Source organism: Calonectris borealis, chromosome 14, assembly GCF_964195595.1.
Source record: "Calonectris borealis chromosome 14, bCalBor7.hap1.2, whole genome shotgun sequence".
NCBI lineage: Eukaryota > Metazoa > Chordata > Aves > Procellariiformes > Procellariidae > Calonectris > Calonectris borealis.
This window is the reverse complement of record NC_134325.1, coordinates 6,712,199-6,733,372: the sequence shown is the minus strand read 5'-3', so window position 1 is coordinate 6,733,372 and position 21,174 is coordinate 6,712,199. Positions and strand designations below refer to the sequence as shown.

The 21,174-nt window shown below is 34.9% G+C and overlaps 1 protein-coding gene across 15 annotated transcripts in view; it reads right to left on the bottom strand.

The window, feature by feature from the left end:
* The window catches only part of SOX6 (SRY-box transcription factor 6), a 375,857-nt gene that overhangs the window by 163,042 nt on the left and 191,641 nt on the right, over positions 1-21,174 (bottom strand). For all 15 annotated transcript variants that reach the window (XM_075162744.1, XM_075162748.1, XM_075162750.1 and 12 more), the window contains one exon: positions 11,991-12,080. In XM_075162744.1, coding sequence (XP_075018845.1) covers positions 11,991-12,080 — 90 coding nt within the window. The remainder of the gene's footprint in view (positions 1-11,990; positions 12,081-21,174) is intronic.

The window sequence follows — 21,174 nt, the reverse complement described above, 5'->3', positions numbered from 1 at the left end:
TCTAAGAGGAGTGACTTTCTCAGTTGCCTCACCAACTGCACAACTCTACGCCTGCTATGACATAACTAACACTGACAAAAAAGAGCAGTACTGTAAAAGCCTGAATAGGTATGCATGGCAAAAGCATTACCTACTTTACCAACTAACCTTCTAACTCTCACAGTATCATTTAACCATTTCCTATCTTCTAGCAGTCAGTCAAGAACATTAAACAAATATCATGTATCTTGAGTTCATAAACAACAGAAAATGAACTCTTTCAGAACTCCAATGAAAACCAGCATGTTTGTTTTGTTTTAAAAAAAAAATACACACCTCTCAGAGGTTGTTAAGGACCATCACAGAAACTGAGTCTATAAATGTTACCATTTTGGATAGTAGCTGCAGTCTCAGCCTGGCATTGGTGATGCCAGCTGGTCTGTAGGATCTGACTATGATCAGTGAAGAGCAGTGTTCTCCTTTTACAGATCATGCTGCAAGTGTTGGAGTGGGCCTGTTGCAAAGCACACTTTTCTCCTTTGTGAAGACTATTTCATTAAAACAAGTTAAACAGCATTCATTTTCATTACATTCATTACATTCATTTCATTACTTCAGTTTTCCCTCACTTCCAAACTTGAACTTTATATTAATTTCTACGTGTTTAATGCATTCAAACATTTTACACAGGCATAGCTGTCATAATGTAAATTTCTTATAGCAGATTCAGCTGATATGCAATTAACACCTATATTTTGTTGCGAGTCATTTGCTGATTATCGCCGTAGCCCTTTTCAGTAGTTGAAACTATAATTCAGAAAAGTGTTTTTCTCAGTGTTTGTTAGCACAATACACATGGAAGGGAACAGGAAGAGGCAAAGTGACAGAAGAAACTTACCTACCTACAAAGTTAACTGAACTTTAGCTATGTGTGGTGACTGACTATGGTTTTTCCAGGCCAGCAGACGGAGAGTTCTCACTATGGCCCGCTCACAGCCAGTTCTTAGCACCAAGTGTTCATACTTGTCTGATGGTGGATATGTTATCTGAGAGTATGCACAGATACCCAAAGTGCCTTTGTCAATCACTGTTATCTTGAAAAGTGGCAGACCACAACCTGATAGGCTAACGTATTTCTTTTTAGAAAAATCCTTACATTTCAGAAGAAGTGGGCACCCTCATCTCTGGCTGAAGTCTGAGAGACCCAAAATTACATTAGACCCTTGGGAGGTGAAGAAAACAACAACAAAATAGAGAAGAGGGTTAATTAATTTACGAATACATCCTGAAGTAGGAACCATCTATCCACTACAACCCCTAAAAGAAAATCCACAGTCATCCTGTGACTGTTGCAGAATCTCAGCAATACATAGGCAAATGGTTCCTGGCACCACAGCAAAGCAGCGAAGGTAAAAAGAAGTTCTTTCAGTTACAATTAAAAGGAACTCTATGATTCTTAAAGAATCTGAAAAACCAAACCACAGAACACTTATGTCCATTTCATTTTCTTTACCTTCTGTTTGTAGGCCTTTGATGTTACCAATCAAAACTTGGTCTCTGTAAGCTTACGCACATTTAGAAAAACTTAAATTGTACAAACCTACATAAAATGTCTGTATACACTACACTGACTTTTGAAATCCTCCAACTTGAGTACACCACCTGCATTTGAACAGTAGATTTTTGTTTTAGTATCTGTAATAAGACTGTATTCCAGCTTCCAGAGAGAACTACAATTGTCTAGTAAACAGTTACATCAATGATCAAATCCCATAACTAAATTTCAAAGTATGGTGAACCTCGTCTATAAATAATTTTCTGATCTTAGGGTTTAGAACTGTGATCTTATGTCAACAGAACACATTAGGGGCATATATCAATCTACAGTATTTCCAGGTCAAAACAAATGCAAAAGATGTATCTTCACATATAGTAGTATGTTTAAAAATGTCGGAAATGTCAACCACTTACATACTTTCATATTATCCCTAATTAATACAAATTGCATTTAATTTCACATTTAGTAAAACATATTGCTGCCCAAAATAAGGACTATAATTTTTATCAGCAATTATTATTACTGATGTATCAACACAATTATTTAAATTCAATGTATATAGAGGCAAAATCCATGCAAGCATTTACAGTTTTTGTTCCCTCTGTGCTTCTTCCCTAATTTTTGTGGCTTGGAGCTCCTCCAGATGCTGTCTCTGACTTTGTGGTTTTGTATTTGAGATCCCATCTCCTGATTCATAGCATTCCTTGATTGACAAACAGATTCAGATATGAAAACAAACAGTTACCTGTATGTAATCTGTGTCTGACAGCTGCACTGCTAAGTTTTCCATTCGTGGTGAACCTACTGTTTCAGATTTTACCCATTTCTTGGGTCTCTGAGTCACTGTGTTTACTGAGCTATTCAATAACTGGTGACATATGTTATCTCCACACTGCAAGCTGCACTTCAGATTCAGAGGATTTTCCTTTTTTCCCTCCCCCTTCATAAACTAAATTATTTAAAAAACAACACACAGGGTTTTGTATTTCTAAACTGATGTGCCTCCTAATTGAATGCAGAACACTTTCAAACTATTTTCCATTAGAGGCCCACTTTTTTCCGATTTTAATGCACAGTATAATACCTTCATTGGTGGATTAAAATTGTTTGACTAGAAGTAAAACCTATTATTATATGCTTTTTTAGCGGTTTTGTCTTGTATAATGTAGGATGAATTATGTAAAACATACCAAATAGGATACTCTACAAGCTGCTACTTGCATGCTGCAAACAATCACAGTTTCACTGATAGACGGAGACTTAGCATCTTAAAATTCCTGTGGAAATCAAGTGCATTTTAAGTATTGGGTTTGATTATTTAATCAGACAACTTGCATTTTGCCCTGGCTAATTTGGAAGGCTGATAATATTTTACTCATAAAATAATTGTGCACCTGTTGTAATGGAAACCTATTCAAACAAATCTTAATAGACATGAGGATTCATTCCCAACATGAGTGTGTTAGCCTCTCATTACCACTATCTAGGGGGCAACACATTTTAAACAGCTTTTGAGCAGGTCTCAGCTTAATCTTGTGTAACTCTTAAAGAACATTTATGACAACGTGACTAACACTAAACTTTGTTAATTCATATCGATACAGATCAAGGTAAATATTAGGATATGTGGGTGAAACTAACAGTAATTTAAAGAAAAAAGGGTAAGAAAAAATATGTATATAATAACAGGATTTCAGTGTGAGAGCTCGTGATAAAGAACCATTTCTGATCAAGCTGCCTGGATATAATTCTATTAATTTTATTAACACAGAGGGCAATACCTACGATGAACTTATGGAATCAGGGCAGGCTATGTCCGTAATAGATTTCTATTTCTGCTTCCTCTGTTCAGACAAATTTCCTATGGAAACTGTTTCAATATAGCTCTCTCAATTCGCTTTACAATTCGTATATTCATATTAATTGATTAGACTTGATGTTTTTAGCGTTTTTGAAAATTTTCTCTATTGGCAAACCATGCCAGAACCAAAAAAAGTTGGAGGGAGTGGAAAAGAGAGAAATTATTTACTTTAATCCAAAATAAATACATGGGGGAGAGACAGAGGGAGATAGTGAATCGAGACCAATTCACTCACCAAGTAAGAGGGCAGTATGATTGGAGCAAGGGGATCCTGATTAGCCTGAAATCCCTTTAATGTTGGCAGGAGGAGGTGAAAACAAGGAAAATGAGCCCAGTTTGGCTAGATCTGCCCTTCGGCAGAAAACTGTCAGATGTCATTGGTCAGATCTGAAGTGAGGTGACACAGTTAGACAAATCAAGACCTCTTGAAAAAAACACTGATAGTTAACCTCTTCCAAAGGGTCAATTTGTTTAGAGAGGACAAGGACAACCCTTCTTGTATTTCTTCTTCTATTCCTCATTGAGCTTAGGCTTTTGAGGCAGTGGCTGTGTCAGGTTGCACAGTATGTTCTTGCTATTCTCAGTTGCATGTGAGTTTCCCCAATGTGCTCATACTTCATTGTTGCTGAGTACTAATGCTATGCCCCTTAAGTTTTACAGATGACATTGCTGAGGCACTTCTGGGTCCACGGTTTGTGAAGTTCCCAGTAAGGTATTTTTACATACCTCTTAAGAAAAAAATCTGATATCTTTGATATCATCAGAATGCTCTCATTACCACACAACATCCACACATCAAGACCCCACTTCAAGACAGACTCCATATTCAGAAAGGGAGTTTAAAACCAATTGAGGTGAAAAGGATTGCCAGAAAGGTTCTCGTTAATCGGTGCCAAAGTTTGATGTTGCTCAGAATAGGGATATTTTGTGCAAAAGATTTCTTTCCAAATTAACTGCAGAGAAGGGTGATGAGAGTGACCAAAGTGCATAACAGCTTTCATATGAGGAACAGATAAATATATTTTTACTTTTCAACCTGGAGAAGAGACAACTGAATGTAGTGTAACAGAGAAGATGAACAGGGAGCAACCATTCCCTGTCCGTTATAATACAAGATCTAGGGGACACCTACAAGGTACTAGGTTCAAATATACAGCATACTGTTAGCTGCTGAGCTTATCCTCATAGACTTTCCAGCTGTCTATTAAAGGGTTCAAAAGTGATTGGACATGTTCATAGATGATAATTCTATCAAGGGCCATTAAACCCAAATGTACCACCTCTGAATCAAGAAACCCATTAATCATATTTCGTGGGAAATTGGAAGCGTATATTGAGGAAATATTACTGTATGTTTACCCTTTCCTTACATCCTTCCCCAAGGTGCTCAGTATCCACAGAGACAGAACACTACAGGATAGTATGTTCTTTATATCCGACACTTAAATCAAAGATTTCCTTAATATGAAACTCCTGTAACAAAAGACTGATGAAGTACATCTACAGGTTTCCACAGAATCCAAATCAATCAGAAAATTTCAGTCCTTTCAGTACTGTGTCTATATGCATCTATCTAGATAAATGCTTACATTCATTAATTTGTTAGAATTTGACTTTATATATCTACAGCAACAAAAAGCCAAAAGCACTGAAACATGATGAAACACAAGAAATGGAGCTTCCACTCTTGTTTTAGCAGTGCAAAGTCCTACATATGCACTTGCTTTTTAATATGAAGTTGTCTATTTGTCTTCAGTAGGAGTTTTATTTTGCTAAAGGTAAGTAATTTCATTGGCAACTAAGCTGGGACTTGAGTCAAAAGGAAATTTGCCACTCACATCCATTGTCAGAAGAGAAGGCCTTAAGTTCCAAGTAGCGATAGGCTTCTTCAATACAGAAGCCCTTCAACTGCAGTTAAAGACTCTGTATTTATTAAAGAAAATTATTACTGATATAATGAAAATTAAATATATATATACACACAATACCAAAACAACCTACCAACAGGAGAAAATGGTAAATTATCGAAGTGAAGAAAACCTACTTGTAATTTTTAATTTATATTCAACCCTTTTTCAGCTAAAAAATTAAATGGCATTTGAAAATAAACACATTTTAATACCATACATTTTCTTGTCACTATTTGTACAAATGAAGAATGAATCAAATTCCAGAAGGCAGTCTTTTCCAATGTGCCAAATAGATGTATTGCTGTTTCAAGTTTCTTATTATTAGCATAATTATCTTTCTTATTCCTTTTTCTCATGAACAGTTGATACTATTTCTTAAGTACACTCTTTGGGACACAGTTCCACAGAACACAACATATAAGTGAGCTGTTCCATTGATTGTACTACACTACTCTGTGTAGTACAGAGTTCATATATTTAGTCCTGAATTGTTAAGCTTAGAAACATACACTGGTAAGGTAAAAAATATATAGATATATGTGATTGCAGTAAGTAACAAATTCATTGCATGCCTAGAAATATACTGCACGCATCCTGTTTGATATTATTTATAAAATGTATTCAATAATATGGAGTACTTGATTTATGTGAAAGGTTGATTACAATGTAATTTATAGCTGTGGAGTTTTAAGAACTAGAAACAGTAATAGTCATTAACTTTTAACATTAGAAGCAAGCATGATTGTGATAGGTGCCACTGAAATATGACCCTCTGACCAAAAGACCAGAGCAACAAAAAATGTTTGCTGCTGCTGTTTTTTTTTTTGCACTAAGTACAGCTTCAATCATGATAAGATTTACATGAACATAATTTAAATTATAGCACTATGAACAGTGAGCAGTTCCATTCATTTCCACAGAACTACCTGTTGTCTGTACAGTTCGGGGTATGTCTATTTAAATCCAGAATCTGGAGGAAAGTATTTCATATCAAAAGAAGTCAAGATGACATAAGACCATGTAGTTTAATCTAGTTCACACTAGTGATTAGTCTAACTAATTATATCGGTATCTTAATCATAACAAATAGATACAATGGGGCATGGTAATTTTAACCAAAATATTTTTTCAAGCAAATCAGACTAAAGAGTATGCAAACATTAACTGTTGAAAGTGCTTATGAAATATTCAGTCATTCAAATATCAAGGTACCACTTAATTTAGGAGGTCAGCTTAGACCTGGAAATGTAGCTTTTGTAACACATTACACAAAATGCCAATGACTTGAGAAATGGCCAAACAAAAACATCTCTCTAATTTGGAGAGCTACAACATAAAGCTAAACATATCACTTCATTGGATCATGGTAATAAATACATTATGAGAAACCTTTATAGCCTGTGGTAGATTTCTAATCAGGACCAATTTCTTAAGAATTTGGGTGTAGGGGTTCTGGGTTGCATTGTTTTGTTATGTTTTGTTGTATGCTTTCATTGGTTTCACTAATTGGAACCAGTTGATCCTTTTTCCTGTGTATTGATTTTTTAAATCCTAGCAGTTAACAATGATTCTAATGTATCATAACACTTTAGACCTTAATCATATAGTGGGGCTTTTGCTTGTAGCTTTTGTTTGAGTTTTAATTAAGAAGACCTTGTGTCTCAAAGCCTGAGCTGGGTTTTTAATTGCTAGTATGTATATCACACAGACTTCAAAAGAAATAAAATATGTTTATAACAGAGAGCACAAAGGAGAGCTTTGAAATGTCTATAGCCATACAAAGTGACATAATAAAAAATCTCTGAGTGCCTCTGTGATACAAGACTTACATATATTTATTTATACATATTTATAAGGCAGACTTATATACCCTTAGAATTCATGAGAAAGATATTTCAGCAATTATACTGAGAAATAATTACTGCAAATCTAGACTACAGTGTTGGTCAGGGCTACAGGAAAACATCAGATTTATTTTCCTCAAAATGGTCTTCACATTTGATATAGTGCACCAAGAAACACCCGAAAGATTATCTGTGAAGACAAATTTTATAAAATGCAAGCAAAAATAGCATTTTAGAATGTTTTGTAAATCATGCATATTTTAAGAAAAAAATTAATTCACTGTAAAAACACAGAAACCATAACTTTCTCAAGGATTCATTCATGCAGAACTCTCTCCAAGACTATTCCAGAAATGGATAGTGTTAAATTACTAGATTTAAACAGTTGTGCCTCACTGTTCTCTTCCAGTCATTAACGCACACACAAAAAAATGCTCCTAGAAAACACCTCTTTCCATCTCTCCTGTGTTCTAATACCAGGGACAAATATCATTTTCCATATGGTTTATAGTGTATCTTACAAGGAGGCTATCAAGTGGGTGAAGTCGCTTCGTTTTACTAAATTGAACATTTCCTAGGAAACAGGCATGCTGCCTCCCACCTATCCAAATATTCTGAGGCCATTAAATGTGTACATGTCACATGAAATAGGAGGTGTAGGCTCTTTTTAATAAAGTAGCAAATATAAAAGGGGAAGGAACAAATACGGGAAACATAATGCAAACAGCCTTCTGCACTGGATAAAGCTACGGACATCAGTCACTATCCTTCCCAAAATAGAGTATACTGTACAAAGACAGCATGTGACATTCAAGTCACAATGACTATAAATATAGATAGTTCCAGTTGTAAACACCACCAATGGAAGCCAGAGAACTAACCTGCAACACAGTAGCCGGTGACCCAGGAGTCACTCTTCTCTAAGACTGCTAGACCAATTCTGACCCTTTCACGATAACATCATTGCTTAAGTTACTTAAAGACTGACCTTTCGTATTTGATCTTCAAAGACCCTGCATACTGAGAAAGACCATTGCGGGCTAGTTCCGTGGGACAACTGCCTGATGCATGCAAGACTATGCTATTCCAGAGATTTATATTTGGAACAGAAACAGAAAACTTAAAACAGACTCTGTATAGTGATAAATGATGCTACTCTGCCTAGCCGTGGCTGCTGAAGACAAACTAGATAACTAAGCAATAGAAATACATGCAGTGAGGGAGGGTGAGGATAGAACTCCGTGCACCCAAATATCTGGAAATTTAGAAAAAAGCCCTGCACCACTTTGCTTATTCAAATACATGATAGCAAAAATTAGAATGAAAAGTATTTCCTGATCCTAATTTTTATACAAAAAAACAACACTGCAAAAGCCGGACATAAGCCTAACAAATTGCTTGTATACCTTAAATAAACGTATTTGCATGCACACACTGGCAAATAGCATACAATCAAATGATTTGCAAGGGCAGCTGTGGGTTTTTTTCCAGGTGAGCAGGTCATTTAACTCAGCTCAACTGCTTCATAGACCTTTGAAAATTTGACCTATGTGTTTCATTTATAAACATATCAAATGAACAAGCAGACTTATTTAACCACTGGAATTTGGCTACAAAGCATTCTGCCAAATGCTCCTCTGAGTTTCATGCAACCTCCCTGAAGTCAATGGCTTGTTTGGCTGGAATTCAAGGAAGAATCTGGACCATTATCAATAACTGAAATCCTAATAAAGAAACTCAGAAAAAGCAGTTTTACAAATGAAGCACACTCTGCAAGAGTGATTGTGAACAGGAACAATCCCACTTAGAGAAAAAATAAATGATTGACTGTTTGTTACTTTTGTATTGGCTTCTATTGTTTGAATTAATAGATATAGTTTATAATTATATCTTGATTAACACTATTGTGTTCTAAATATAGAAGGTAAAGCAAGAAAATACCATTTTTATTTGTTTCTCTCAGCCAACTATCTTTTCTTCTCGTCTATGTGCTTCCCAAACGTGAATAGAAACAGTTTGTGTCAGTGGTACATTTTTTTTCTGCTTTCATCCTTTTTTCTGGCACTGATTCTTAGTGAACTGCCTTCCCACAACCAAGATGCTAGTCTTTCACTGAAGGGGGGAGGGTTGTAGTTGTGCAGACGCAGAGGAAGAATATGTGCTCAGGTTATCCTTAGCAAGAACGCCTTCTCTTTAAAATAAACAACTCCCAGTAACAGTCGGTGCAAAGAGCAGTTCCTCACAGGACCACACCTCACTTTCTTATAATCAAGATTTTTTTCCTTAATGACCTCATTTATTTATTTTTACTGCATCGCTTCAAGTCTTTAAGTCAGGCTCTCAGTAATATGAGGAGAAAGTCTGCACAAAAGCCACAAATATCAGCCAGTTAAATAAATTGACATAGAGTCTAATGGAAATTAAGGAAAAAGATATTTGACCTCCCAAAGATGACACATTTTCAAAAGTAGTTCTTTCAGACCTCAGTGTGCCCTGCCAGTTACCTAACTGCAAATTCATTCAGCACTATGAAAATGAACTTCATGATTTGGAAATCTACCCCTTTGAACACTGAAAAGATTTTTTTTAATGTATGCTTCTTTGGCAGATTAAAAATTCTCTGGTTCCCCTACTTTGCTTTATTTCCTTCTTGTAATCTGGTTTTCATGCTGCCATAGGTTAGATTGTTGGGTTGGGTTTTTTTCTTTCTGAGATGATTTAAGGCACACAAATGCTAACATGAGTTAATACCAGGCTATTAGGCTGATAGCGATTTTATCAGCTAGGAGCTAACCAGCCTGGAGACAGCGGCTAGGCCACTGGCTTGGGAGCCCGAAGGAAAGGAGTCCTGTGTCAGACCTGCCACTTCTCCTGCTACGTAACACTGCACCTTGTTTTCTTCTGCTATAAAATGACACAAATGTCTTTGTCAAGAGGTTTGAATACTGTAAGTGTAAAGCATGACATAACAGCAACCATCATTTATCTTCCATGTTTGCATATGGTTTTTTGTATTTTCGCCTGTTCATGAAATATGTTAAATGCAGTTGCAGTAGCAAAAATTCAACATTGCATCTTACTGGAAGTCAACTAGTAGCGGAGAGAAATAGTGCAGACATTAAGGCCACTTAAGGATAGGTTTCTAGGGATGAGACAGAGGAAGTAAGTTGTGGCTGTCAACACATCATCTGGTGAGCCTAATCAGGTGATCCTTTTCATACAGCTAACAGCCTATACCCCTGGAAAAGGTAGTTGAATGAGTTGAAAATTCTTCCAAATCTGAGTAAGAATGCTTTGTAGGTAGATGAGAAAAGGGTTAGGAGCAAGAACTCTGCCCATTCACGCTGCAGTGAATATATGTACTAAGAAAATAGGAAGAATAATATAAATCCAGAAAAACAAACTTTTTTTTTTTAATAAATGAAAGCTCATGAAAAAAGCTTTTTGTGCCATATAAAAGAATAAAGAACATTATTCTGCATTGTTAGAGATCCCACCTCTTTTAATTTTGATTCACTAATAGCATTCAAGTAGTTTCTATTTAAAGACTAAGTAGCTATATTGTGCAATTAATGGACAAACTAGCATTCAATGTTTTCCACACTATTAAGAGACAATACGGCTTTAAATAGAATGTGATTTCAAGACATAATTTTGTTGGATTTTGTTACAGTCAATTTTAACATGTTCCTGTAAAACCGCCACTGACATTACGATAGGATTTCTTACCTGCGTAATATATACACATTGTCATAATTCTACCAACAGGAGAATCCAACAGATTTTGGCCCTGAATCAGCTGAAGGACCAATTATAATTTATTTATTAAAAAAGGCCAATCTTTCATCTGTTTGTATAATAAAAAAATCTTAAGTTTCCCTGGTGGAAATGTAAAACCGTAAGCATTAACTTTCATCAAATACTACCTTTTTTTTTTTTTTACACCAGTAAAGATTTATTAATATGATGCACATGATTCTTTGTTTCCACATATTTGTAGTTGCTATTTAATAAAATTATACCAATGAAAGAAATAAATCTTAGGTACCTTGTGTACTCCTCAAACATGCCTTATGACCCCTTCTCACAGCACAAAAAAGCACCTTTTTAATTTGTTGCTTAATCAATAACACTGAATTTCTTTTCACTAAAAAAATCCATGGAAGAATTGATGGGTGGGGAAAAACACTTCAAGTTTTCTACATTTAGTACTTAATTGTCAAGAGAATTGCACTTTTACTAGATTGCTGGTTCAACACACATTAGAAATACTGGGATGTACTGTCTATATAGGCAATAAAACTTGCACTGATTTCAGTAGGTCCCAAATCTCATCCAGAGCTGCTCTTTCTCCACAGGAATAGCATGAATATAAACAAGTATTTTTTTTCCCCCAATTTTGAATCAAAGATTTAGAACAGTAATCACACAATTAGCCCCTTTTATAATCTGAAAGCAGTTTCTACATATAGTTTGTGCAACCGGGAGTAAATAGTACCAAGTACTAGTAACTCCATGTTTTCAAGATGTTTATTCCTCTTCCTCTGGTCACAGAGATATATAGCTAATGTCAATGAACTAATGTAATTAACCTGGTGTTTGTGATAACATCCTTGATGCTGCCTATAACTGATTGTGACATACTCTAATTTATTTATTTGGCAGACGCATCCATCATCTCAAAGATAAACATTAAAAAACAGGGTGAGTTGACTGGAAAGAGGAAAGCACCTTCTAGTTATGATTGTTATTTCTATTATTTTTTCTGAACTTTAAAAAATCCTCAATCCCCTTTTTAAAATATATGGAAACATTTAAAATTTGATCTAGTGAGATACCTTTAATTTCTCCAAGGAGATCACTTGTGTTTAATTTTTCCATCTTCTCCTTCCAGTCTTTAGAAAGTAGCTTTTCCATGCAGGATGAATCTATTTTTAAAAAAAAAAAAAAAAAGAAAGAAAAAAAAAGAAGAATTATCAAATATATTCTCACACATCAGGAAACAGGTGCCACCTTCACTTTAAAACTGTTCTCCCTGTTCTAGTTGGACCATAGTTTCAAAGGGAAATGAATTTGTAGCCAAACAGAGTTCTCATTTAACTGCATTTTAAATCCAAAGTAATTCCACCGAGGTTAATGGAGTTACTATGGATTTAACAAGGGTCTAATTGAAAGAAAAACTTCGTTCGGGATTTATGCATGCTAACTGCCAATTTACATGCATAGATTGCCAATGTATATACAAATTCTGTCTTTTTCATTTGAGAATGATTGTACACTCGAAATTATACATGAAGATTTAGAAGCTTTTTTTGGAAATTTGGCACACAGTGACATTTGAAACCCATTTTTATACCCATGTCAATGCAAAAGTTATTCATATAATGTCTCCATGGAATTCATAAAAGCACTCTACGTATTGGATGTTCACAGTATCAGAAATTTTCTCAGTACACTATAAACAACATGCAATGATTAGAAGATATGCTTTCATAATTTGAAGTTCAGAATACATTTCAAATCTTTGCCCCGATCTGGGAGGCCTTCTCTAGGCAAAACTGTCACTGAAGTCATTACACTTAGGAGAAAGCAGAAGGTTGGCCTTAGTAAGTTTCATATGATCAGTCCCCAACTCCACTAGAAAATTTGATATTAAGCATAACAGACTTCAATAAAATCTAAAGGTTTTTTCAGTTCCTAAATTAAACTAATTGGCTCTGAAGTCTAAATTATACATAACCTTCCAGATAACTTACAAAAGTGATTTTTAAGACGGGAATTCTTATGGTTGATGTTGTGATCCAGAGTTTTATGACTTTAAGAACTGCAGATTTATAAGCTTCAGATTTTTAAACAATTATCAAGAAAACTTTACACACAGTTGAACACTTATTTTCCCTTCCCAGTTAGTAATAATAGAATCATCTCCATTAAACATTTTGCATTTACTTTCATTGGTAGACAGACTCATCAACAACGACTGTGCTAAACTCCTTGGAAACCCTTAGGCCCAGTTTAGCAAGATATCAAAAACATTATTTAAATGTAACTGTATTCCTAAAACGAATCTTTGCAAAAAGCCTTCATTATAAGACCACATATCACTCTGGGTGCTGCTGAGCACATTGTTTCTTAGCGCACACACTGGGAAGAGCCATACATCTTAGCTTGTTAGAAACTCTCATAGCAAGCTGCCGTTTGAGTTAGGAGGAGATCAATTTACACAATGCTTTCTAAATAACTAATAATGTTCCCAGTTTTGACAATGTTTGCCCTGATCCCACTCCAGTCACTTAAGAATTAACACTGGGGTGTACAAGAAGGCAGAATTCAGCCTGACTTATCTTCTGCTAAATTACTGGCAGATTAAGGCCAAATCATGGCTCAAATTCTGGTCAGCACTCCCATCAGAAGCACTCACACAAGTGAAAACAAAAGCAAAAAGCCCAGATTAAGAATGGCAACAGAGATCGCATCAATGCAACGGGTAACAATTTGTTCCACCTCAGAGGGTTGTAAAAATACTCAGAGGGAGGAGAAGCATTCAAAGAGGTCACAAAAGGAGGAGTTAAAGATTTAAGGAGAAGTTTAAGGAAGAAAAAGGTCATATGGCCAATCACATTTTAGGGTGCAAGTAATTTCAGCCTAAAAATTCACATTAGCATCACTCATCTGAAACAATCAAACAAAGAAACAAACAAAAACCCCAAAAAACAGTAGAAAGCAAACCAAACTGTAACTACCAAAAGATCAAAGATCAGGTTTTAATTGCAACACATTTTCAACATGCAAGCCTCTGTGGAACGACAAGACAGCTCGTAAATGTTTTTGAAGTAATATTTCAGTAGAAAAGCTAATTTATTTACTAATTATATCTTTCTATGAAAGAGACAAAATTAAGGAGCTGTAAGTTGCAATAGGCAGTGTTAAAATACTTGTTATGTAATAACAATTTACTTTTAACAATAACAGGCACTTATTACTTTTATGAGTTCTGGCCTGATAATAGAAGAATCAAGAAATAACCATCAATTATCAATAGAACATTATAATTTGTCCTTTTTTGTGATATCATCATTAGTTTAAAAAGATGTTTCTGTGTTTCTCCCCTGCCAAAATTTCAGACCCCTCATCCCTGAAAAAAAAAAAAGAGCTTCAGAGTTTTATTTTGATGTTTGCTATAGGTTATGTATTCTACTGCTTTTTAACTAAGATATATTCCTCAATTCATTCAAAGAAGGAAAAACATTTAAATTTAAAAAAAAGAAACAATTAGAATATCACAGGAGTTGATAAAATACTTTCCTCAAAAGCACTTTATTTCTTCTCTTAATGTTCTTAAGAACACCCATGTTTATCTGTAGTGTTCTTATATTACATAAGGGCAAAAAACATATTTCTAAAGACAGACTGAGAAAGAACTGGAATGGAAAACAGTTCTATCTGTGTGCCTTCTTTTTGATATAATCACATTGCTAGTTACAATTTTTATCTCTACAAATGACTGAAAAATTCCTTAAGAAGCATTTCTTTAATCACCCCTATCTCATATAAACTCTATGTTATAGATCTGACCACACAATTTATAGCTACTGTATTTTGTTATTGACCACACAATTTATAGCTACTGTATTTTTGTTATTAAGATTACAAAAACACACAATGGGTCATTCAATAAACTTGTAAAAAATATTGTAGAAATAGCTCTTTTGAAATTCCTGTAAATTTTCAAATAGCAGGTTTAATCTGCATAATTTTTAGAATTTAAAATAATGATGTGTGTTAAAGCTCTCTGGAGGTCCTCCACATTAGACATGAAACTAAATATAAAGGCTTATACTTGAAAGGCATGTCTCCCTTCAAGTCCTGTATTCTGTGTTCACAAACACACATTTTGAAAAGGTTTGTGAATCAGAAAGGGATTTTTTTCTTCTCTCTGTACTGAAAATTAAGTTTTACATACATATAAAATCTACAAAGATATCTTCTGACATCAGTAAAATGTCTTCATCCATATTGATTCATTTTCTGATTTGATTCATTACAGAAACAAAACATCGACTCGGAATCCAGCACTGAACGTTGAAGAAGCCCGAATTCACATCTGCACTGCATCACACTGCACTGAGGCTCTGCTTCAGCACCATTCCAAAACCTTGTGCATCCCGACATTTTCAAAATTCAGGCAGGGGTATTCTTGTTAAAGACAATTATAAAAGAAGCAAAGAAAGAAATTAGCATTTATACATTTTTAGCTCTTCTCACTGACTTTATAAAACACAGTTGGGCTTATGCTGCAAAGTAGTATATTTTGTACTGACACATGTAAGATCAAACTCGTGAAGTTGCACTGGAGCAATTTATTATATTAACAACACACAGCTTCTCATCCTTTATATTCTTGTGAACTAGGAAAAATTTTCTTTCAAGGACAGCAAACAAGTTAAGTATAATTAGACTGAGATGACTAAATGAAATCATTGAGTATTATTTAATATCACGGTTTATTACATACTTTGTTAGCAATTTCAATTGTAGACTAAAGGAGTTTAAAGTACTGTGAGAATCTTGTTAGACATGACAGTTTTGCGAAGGTGAATGAAAAGAGGATGTTAAAAAATAAATAAGCAGAAGAAAAAAAAAAAAGCCGAGAAAAAAAAGCCTAGGTGTTAGATGAAAAGGATCTCTCCACAATGACAAAGCATCGATGAAAAGAATTAACATTTGTCCATTGGGTAATCAATCAGTCATGGAATGGATGGAATCCAGCTCTTTGTTGCACGACGGGTGATGAAGAACGAGTGTGTTAGCGATCACAGCCAAGCTCTCAAGTTCTTCTGACTGAATGAAAGTCATCTTGTTCCTATCAAGGATAGCTTTTGCCTCTTGTCTCTTCCTTATTCTTCCCTTTTTTCTTTTTTTTTTTTAATTTCACTTTTGCAGTCTTCAACAAGTTACCAGCTCCAGCTATAGCTTACATGAATACTGTATGGCCTTACAGTGGCCTGCACCTATCCTCATCGATTCCGGGGGGGTGTTCCTTTTTTTCCCCTTTTAATTCACTGAAGTAGCCTCCTATTACTTTCTTTGAAATACAGATATGAAAAAAAAAGGTGTTCATGTCGTGTGTGTGTGTTTTTGTTTTTTATGGTAAAGTCATACATAAAAGAAAGCCTAAATGTGAGAGTGCAGCAACAAAACTTCAAAGCACTGACTGTCAGACATTATTATTTCAAATCAGCTTTGACTTTTTGAGATTTAATAAAACACTATAGTACAGACTGGCATATTTATAACACCTATACCACTGATCAACTGAACTGTCTTATTCTTGCTACTGTGCAGTGCCTTGTTATTTCTTTTATAATAAGCTTCCCTCAAAACATGTTGTAACAATACTGCAAACTGATAATTATTAATGATATGAGTTCTAAAACATGACTTGTTTTGCATACAATTCTTTTTGAATACATACATTACTTTGTGACAGAAGACAAAAGCACATTGATTTATTAATAATGATTGCAAATGCATAGCAAGTTCATAAACAATACAGAAATATAATTCAATCAAAGGTATAGGTGACATATTTCTACATGCATCTGAGCTGTTACATCTCAAGGAAAGAGGCACTGGGACAGACAAGGTAGGGGAATTAGAAGAGAAATCAGGCATACTACAAGAGAAACTGTTCTGAAACATGATCAGATCCTCAGTAGGAGGAGGATAAACTTCCTTTCTGCATTTTAGAAGAACAATACTACAGAATTAGTGGCATCTTTGTCTCTGTTGCAGAACTATCGTCTATAGTTATACCCCATTACATTTTACTAGATATTGCTAAACATAAAAAGATCGTATTTTTGCAAGCTTTGGGACTACATAACAATATGCAAGTTCCTCCATCTCTAATGTTCTATATTCTCTAAGCTACTCTCATTACATTTATTTGCCTTCAGCTCCACAGGAGAAAAGCTGTCCTTTCGATCAGCCTTTGTCAAATGAGTTCAAATGCCTCATTCAAGTCTATATTGTGAGAAAAACAACACAAGTGGAATTACCCAGTCAGCATCTATCAAATATTTGTTAGAGAAAAAGTGTTGTATGGTTTTTTTTTCCCTTGAAAGAATGTTAAATGAGATTATAAACTCTTTGGGACAGACATTTGTGTGCTTACAAGTCCTACCACACTGGATTCCTATTACAGGAGAAGAGCTGCTTTTTTCCCTCAAAACCAAAGGTGCAAATAAACATTATAGCGGCTACCATTTGGTTGCCCTGCTCCCTGTTGTACCTTTGCACATCTCACCCTGTGCCTCAAGTGCGAAGTGAAGCTTGAGGAAGCTAAGTGAAGCTAAGGACCTGGCAACTGAAATAATAACAACACAACCCATCATGCATCTGAAAGAGGAAGGTTTGTTTCAGTATTCTTCATAGAATACTAAATCCTGTTCAGATTAGAAAAATCTAAATGAAATGAGTACTCTATAAATATTCCTGAATAAAAGTCAAGCACAATTTAGATTTACTCCAGTCAGTGTTTGTTACTTACAATTAAACTAAAACGCCAGGTCCATTGGTGCTATTATTAGATCCATTTATAAAAAAATTGAATTATTCAGAAAATTAAGTTTTTTTTTTTTAAATCCAGTGATGAGTTTTAATATATCTGTGTTGGGACCTTTGATTAACTGATCCATCTCTGAGTGCATGACAACAGCTTGCTTACATGCCTTTTGTGAGTTCACTGCCCATCAGATTTCCTCGAGGTAAAGAACCACCTAGCATAGATCTATATTGTAAAAATATTTCTTAATTTTCACGCTTCATATTATGTATTTTAAAATCATATGCAAACGCTAACATTTTGGTATCAAAGGGAAAGGCAAAACGTTAATTCACTCTGAAAGAACACGATTTTATAATCTTGTAACAATTCAAAATTAAATTAAGGACTTTACATTTACATTCATAATTATGAGAAATAAAAATATAATTTAACCATGACTGTCAGAAACTTAACTGCCAGTTGATATTATCTATTCTTTTTTGATCCAAGGATGTAAAGTTTGTGTAATGTTACTAAAATAGATTCTTTGTTGCCATAGTTACTTTTTTTCTTCTTTCAAACACAAATTATCCTTTCCTTTTTCAATAAACTTTAAATAAAAGAAAAGGAGACAGCAACAATACAAAACTAATCAAAAATCAGCCTGAAGGCTTAACATCCATAGTTGCAATGTACTGCCACTGTCTCTTGCTCATAAGCAGCTTGGCTTCAATCTTGCTGTCAGTGGAGAGGCAGGTCAGGGGAATCTCATCTCATTCTTCGCAATTTCCATACTGTTCTCTACAGTAATTAATTGTTGTGGTCTAACAGAAAATTAAAATATAAGGCGTTTCAAACATGTTGTTAGCCAGTGAACTGGTTTCTTTGGCCAACTTTTCAAGTTTTTCTTGATTTAATAAGCTTTCAAAAGCCAAGTTCTTGAAAAACAAAAATACAATCACAACACAAAAAATGGACAACATGATATTTAGAACAGGAAAACCTCCTAATTCCTTTTGCTACATTTACTGCAAATTGCAAAAAAAAAAAATCACTCTTAAGTTCTATGTCTTGCTCCTGCCATTAAGGAGCCAAGTAATCCTGGCCAGTCGCTTCCTTCCTCCTCTCATACTGACTCGTTTCTATCCACCTCTTTGTCTGCCCTGGCTATTGAGGCTGTGACGTTTTTGGCACAGGCTGGTTATCTCAGAAGGGTTTTGTTGAACACCTAGCACATTTCTGATCATGAATTAGAACTTGGTTCTGATTCTCAATGCAACCTGTAGGCAGTACTGTAAAACCAAAAAAGGGAAAAAGAAAAAAAGAAAAACAAGAAAAGGGCAAAGAAGCCTTCCTGAATACAATTCTATGCAAAAGGTAGTCAGCTCACGGTAGATGTTTTCTTGCAACAGCAATACTGGAAATGCGACCGAGATCTGACTACCTAACATTACAGTTTTGTTTAGGACAGGGAACCAAGTAAATCTGCCAACTGCTGTACATTTTTTCACAGTGACAAGATTTCCACAATATGATAAAATTAGAACTGTAAGAGCTTGGAGAGCTCTCTTAACTTTTAATTAAAACTCTCCAAGCTCACTAAAAATAATTAGGCATTAAAATGTTCTGGTTTTCCTCTGAATTCATTTGCACTACTTGAATGGTCTAGATCTTGCATGAAACAACAGACATTCTAAACAGAAGCACTGGAATTTAACTGGGGGTGATTTCCAGACCTGCTTTCTATGATGTGGCTAGCGGGAAAAACTGTAGAGAGTCTCAAGCTTGTACCAATTCTGCCTAAAATGGCTTGTTTCAACAGGAATTCTCTAGTGCAAAGAGCATTTGCACTGAGCAGAATGCATTCTGCTCAGTGCAAAACTCTAGATAAAAAGGAGTTTGAATTTCATGGAAAGAATAACCCAAGATACAGTTCTGACCTTTATTTTTATTTATTTATTAAAAAGCAGAACCTTTAACCTTGCAAATGTTTTTGTTCTCTTAAAATAACTCATACAATACTATATGCCACACTATTTTTAGAAAAGCAACAAGAGAAAGCATGCTTTTCCCATACAGCAGGGCACAGATATAAACATCAACACAGATGCTTTGTGAGAGCAAGCTGGACTTCTCAAGCACTTGATCATTAAGGAATGCACCAACTGTTTTAGATAATCTCGTGCCAGCTCCAATTCTGCTCCACACTCCCCTTTGGGAGTGGCAAATCTTGTCCTGCTCCTAATTTTTCATTTTACTCACTCCTCCATTCTTTTATTTTTTCCCCCCAGAACAGAGGGAAAAAGGCATTGTGTGCCAAGCAATGCAAGACTAGAATCACTTCCCCAAACAGAGCAAAACTTTCAGACAATTAACCCTCCCCTCTTCTTTCAGATAAATTACTAAGTATAAAATGCAATCTGTTTCCTTTGTTTACTCAATATGAACAATTTGTAAATGACTCAAGGATAAAATTCAGAAAATGTTGTGCTAAATTAGAACCATTATAAACATGCTAATGACTGCTCAACTAAAACATGCAGGATCAGTGTGAAGAAATATATTTAGTTCTTGTGAAATACAGTTGTATTGCCTCAGAACTATTTGGTCACTTAATTGTATATGATTACTTCAGGAAAATGTTAATTTCATGAACACTGCACTAGACGATACACTACGTATGTCAAAAGGAGCTTTCTCAAATGTCAGTGTAATCGCTTGGATGCAATGTTTGGCATATTAGTAAAAGAGAAATATCTTCTAAGTCTGTCAAAATTACATGTACATTTCATTCCTCCACTTAAAGTTTCCATTCCATTATAAGCTATATTTTACTGTTAGATTGGCTGTATTCATTGAAGGACACATCATTGCCTTATTTGCATTACAATGATAGTATACTGTATATTATATGTAATCACCTATTCCCTAAGTATGTGCACCTCTATTTACTTCCCAAGTGAAAACATAATATTGGCAAGAAAGAGTCTCAGGCTTTACACAACAGCAATCAGGGATAGTCAGGAAAAGGGGAGCACAATTTGCTTGCAATCCCCGGCCAAAAGATTACATAAACTGATATAATAAAGGAGAATGATAGACTTATTTTCCTGTCTTTTACTATCAGCAAAGTAACAAAATCAATAGGTTTTGCAATATTTGTTCTTTTGCAAAAGAAGAAAGTTGTGTTAATGGAGATTTCAAAATCTTAATTATTTTTCTTTGCTTCCACATCTTCACATCTTTCTGTATTGACCAGCTCTAGAAGACCAATTTTTTTTCCTCAGAGTGGAAAAGGAGAACAGACTGAGCCAATATCTTAGCTAGAACTCACCATCAGCATAGCTCCATCAAAGTCTACTTAGCCTTAAATAGATTTGAAATGTCTCCCAATATTTGCCTTAATTATTCTTTCTCTTAATCTCATACCTCTATTTCTTGTTATAGTCCTTTTATGACCCTAAACAATTCAC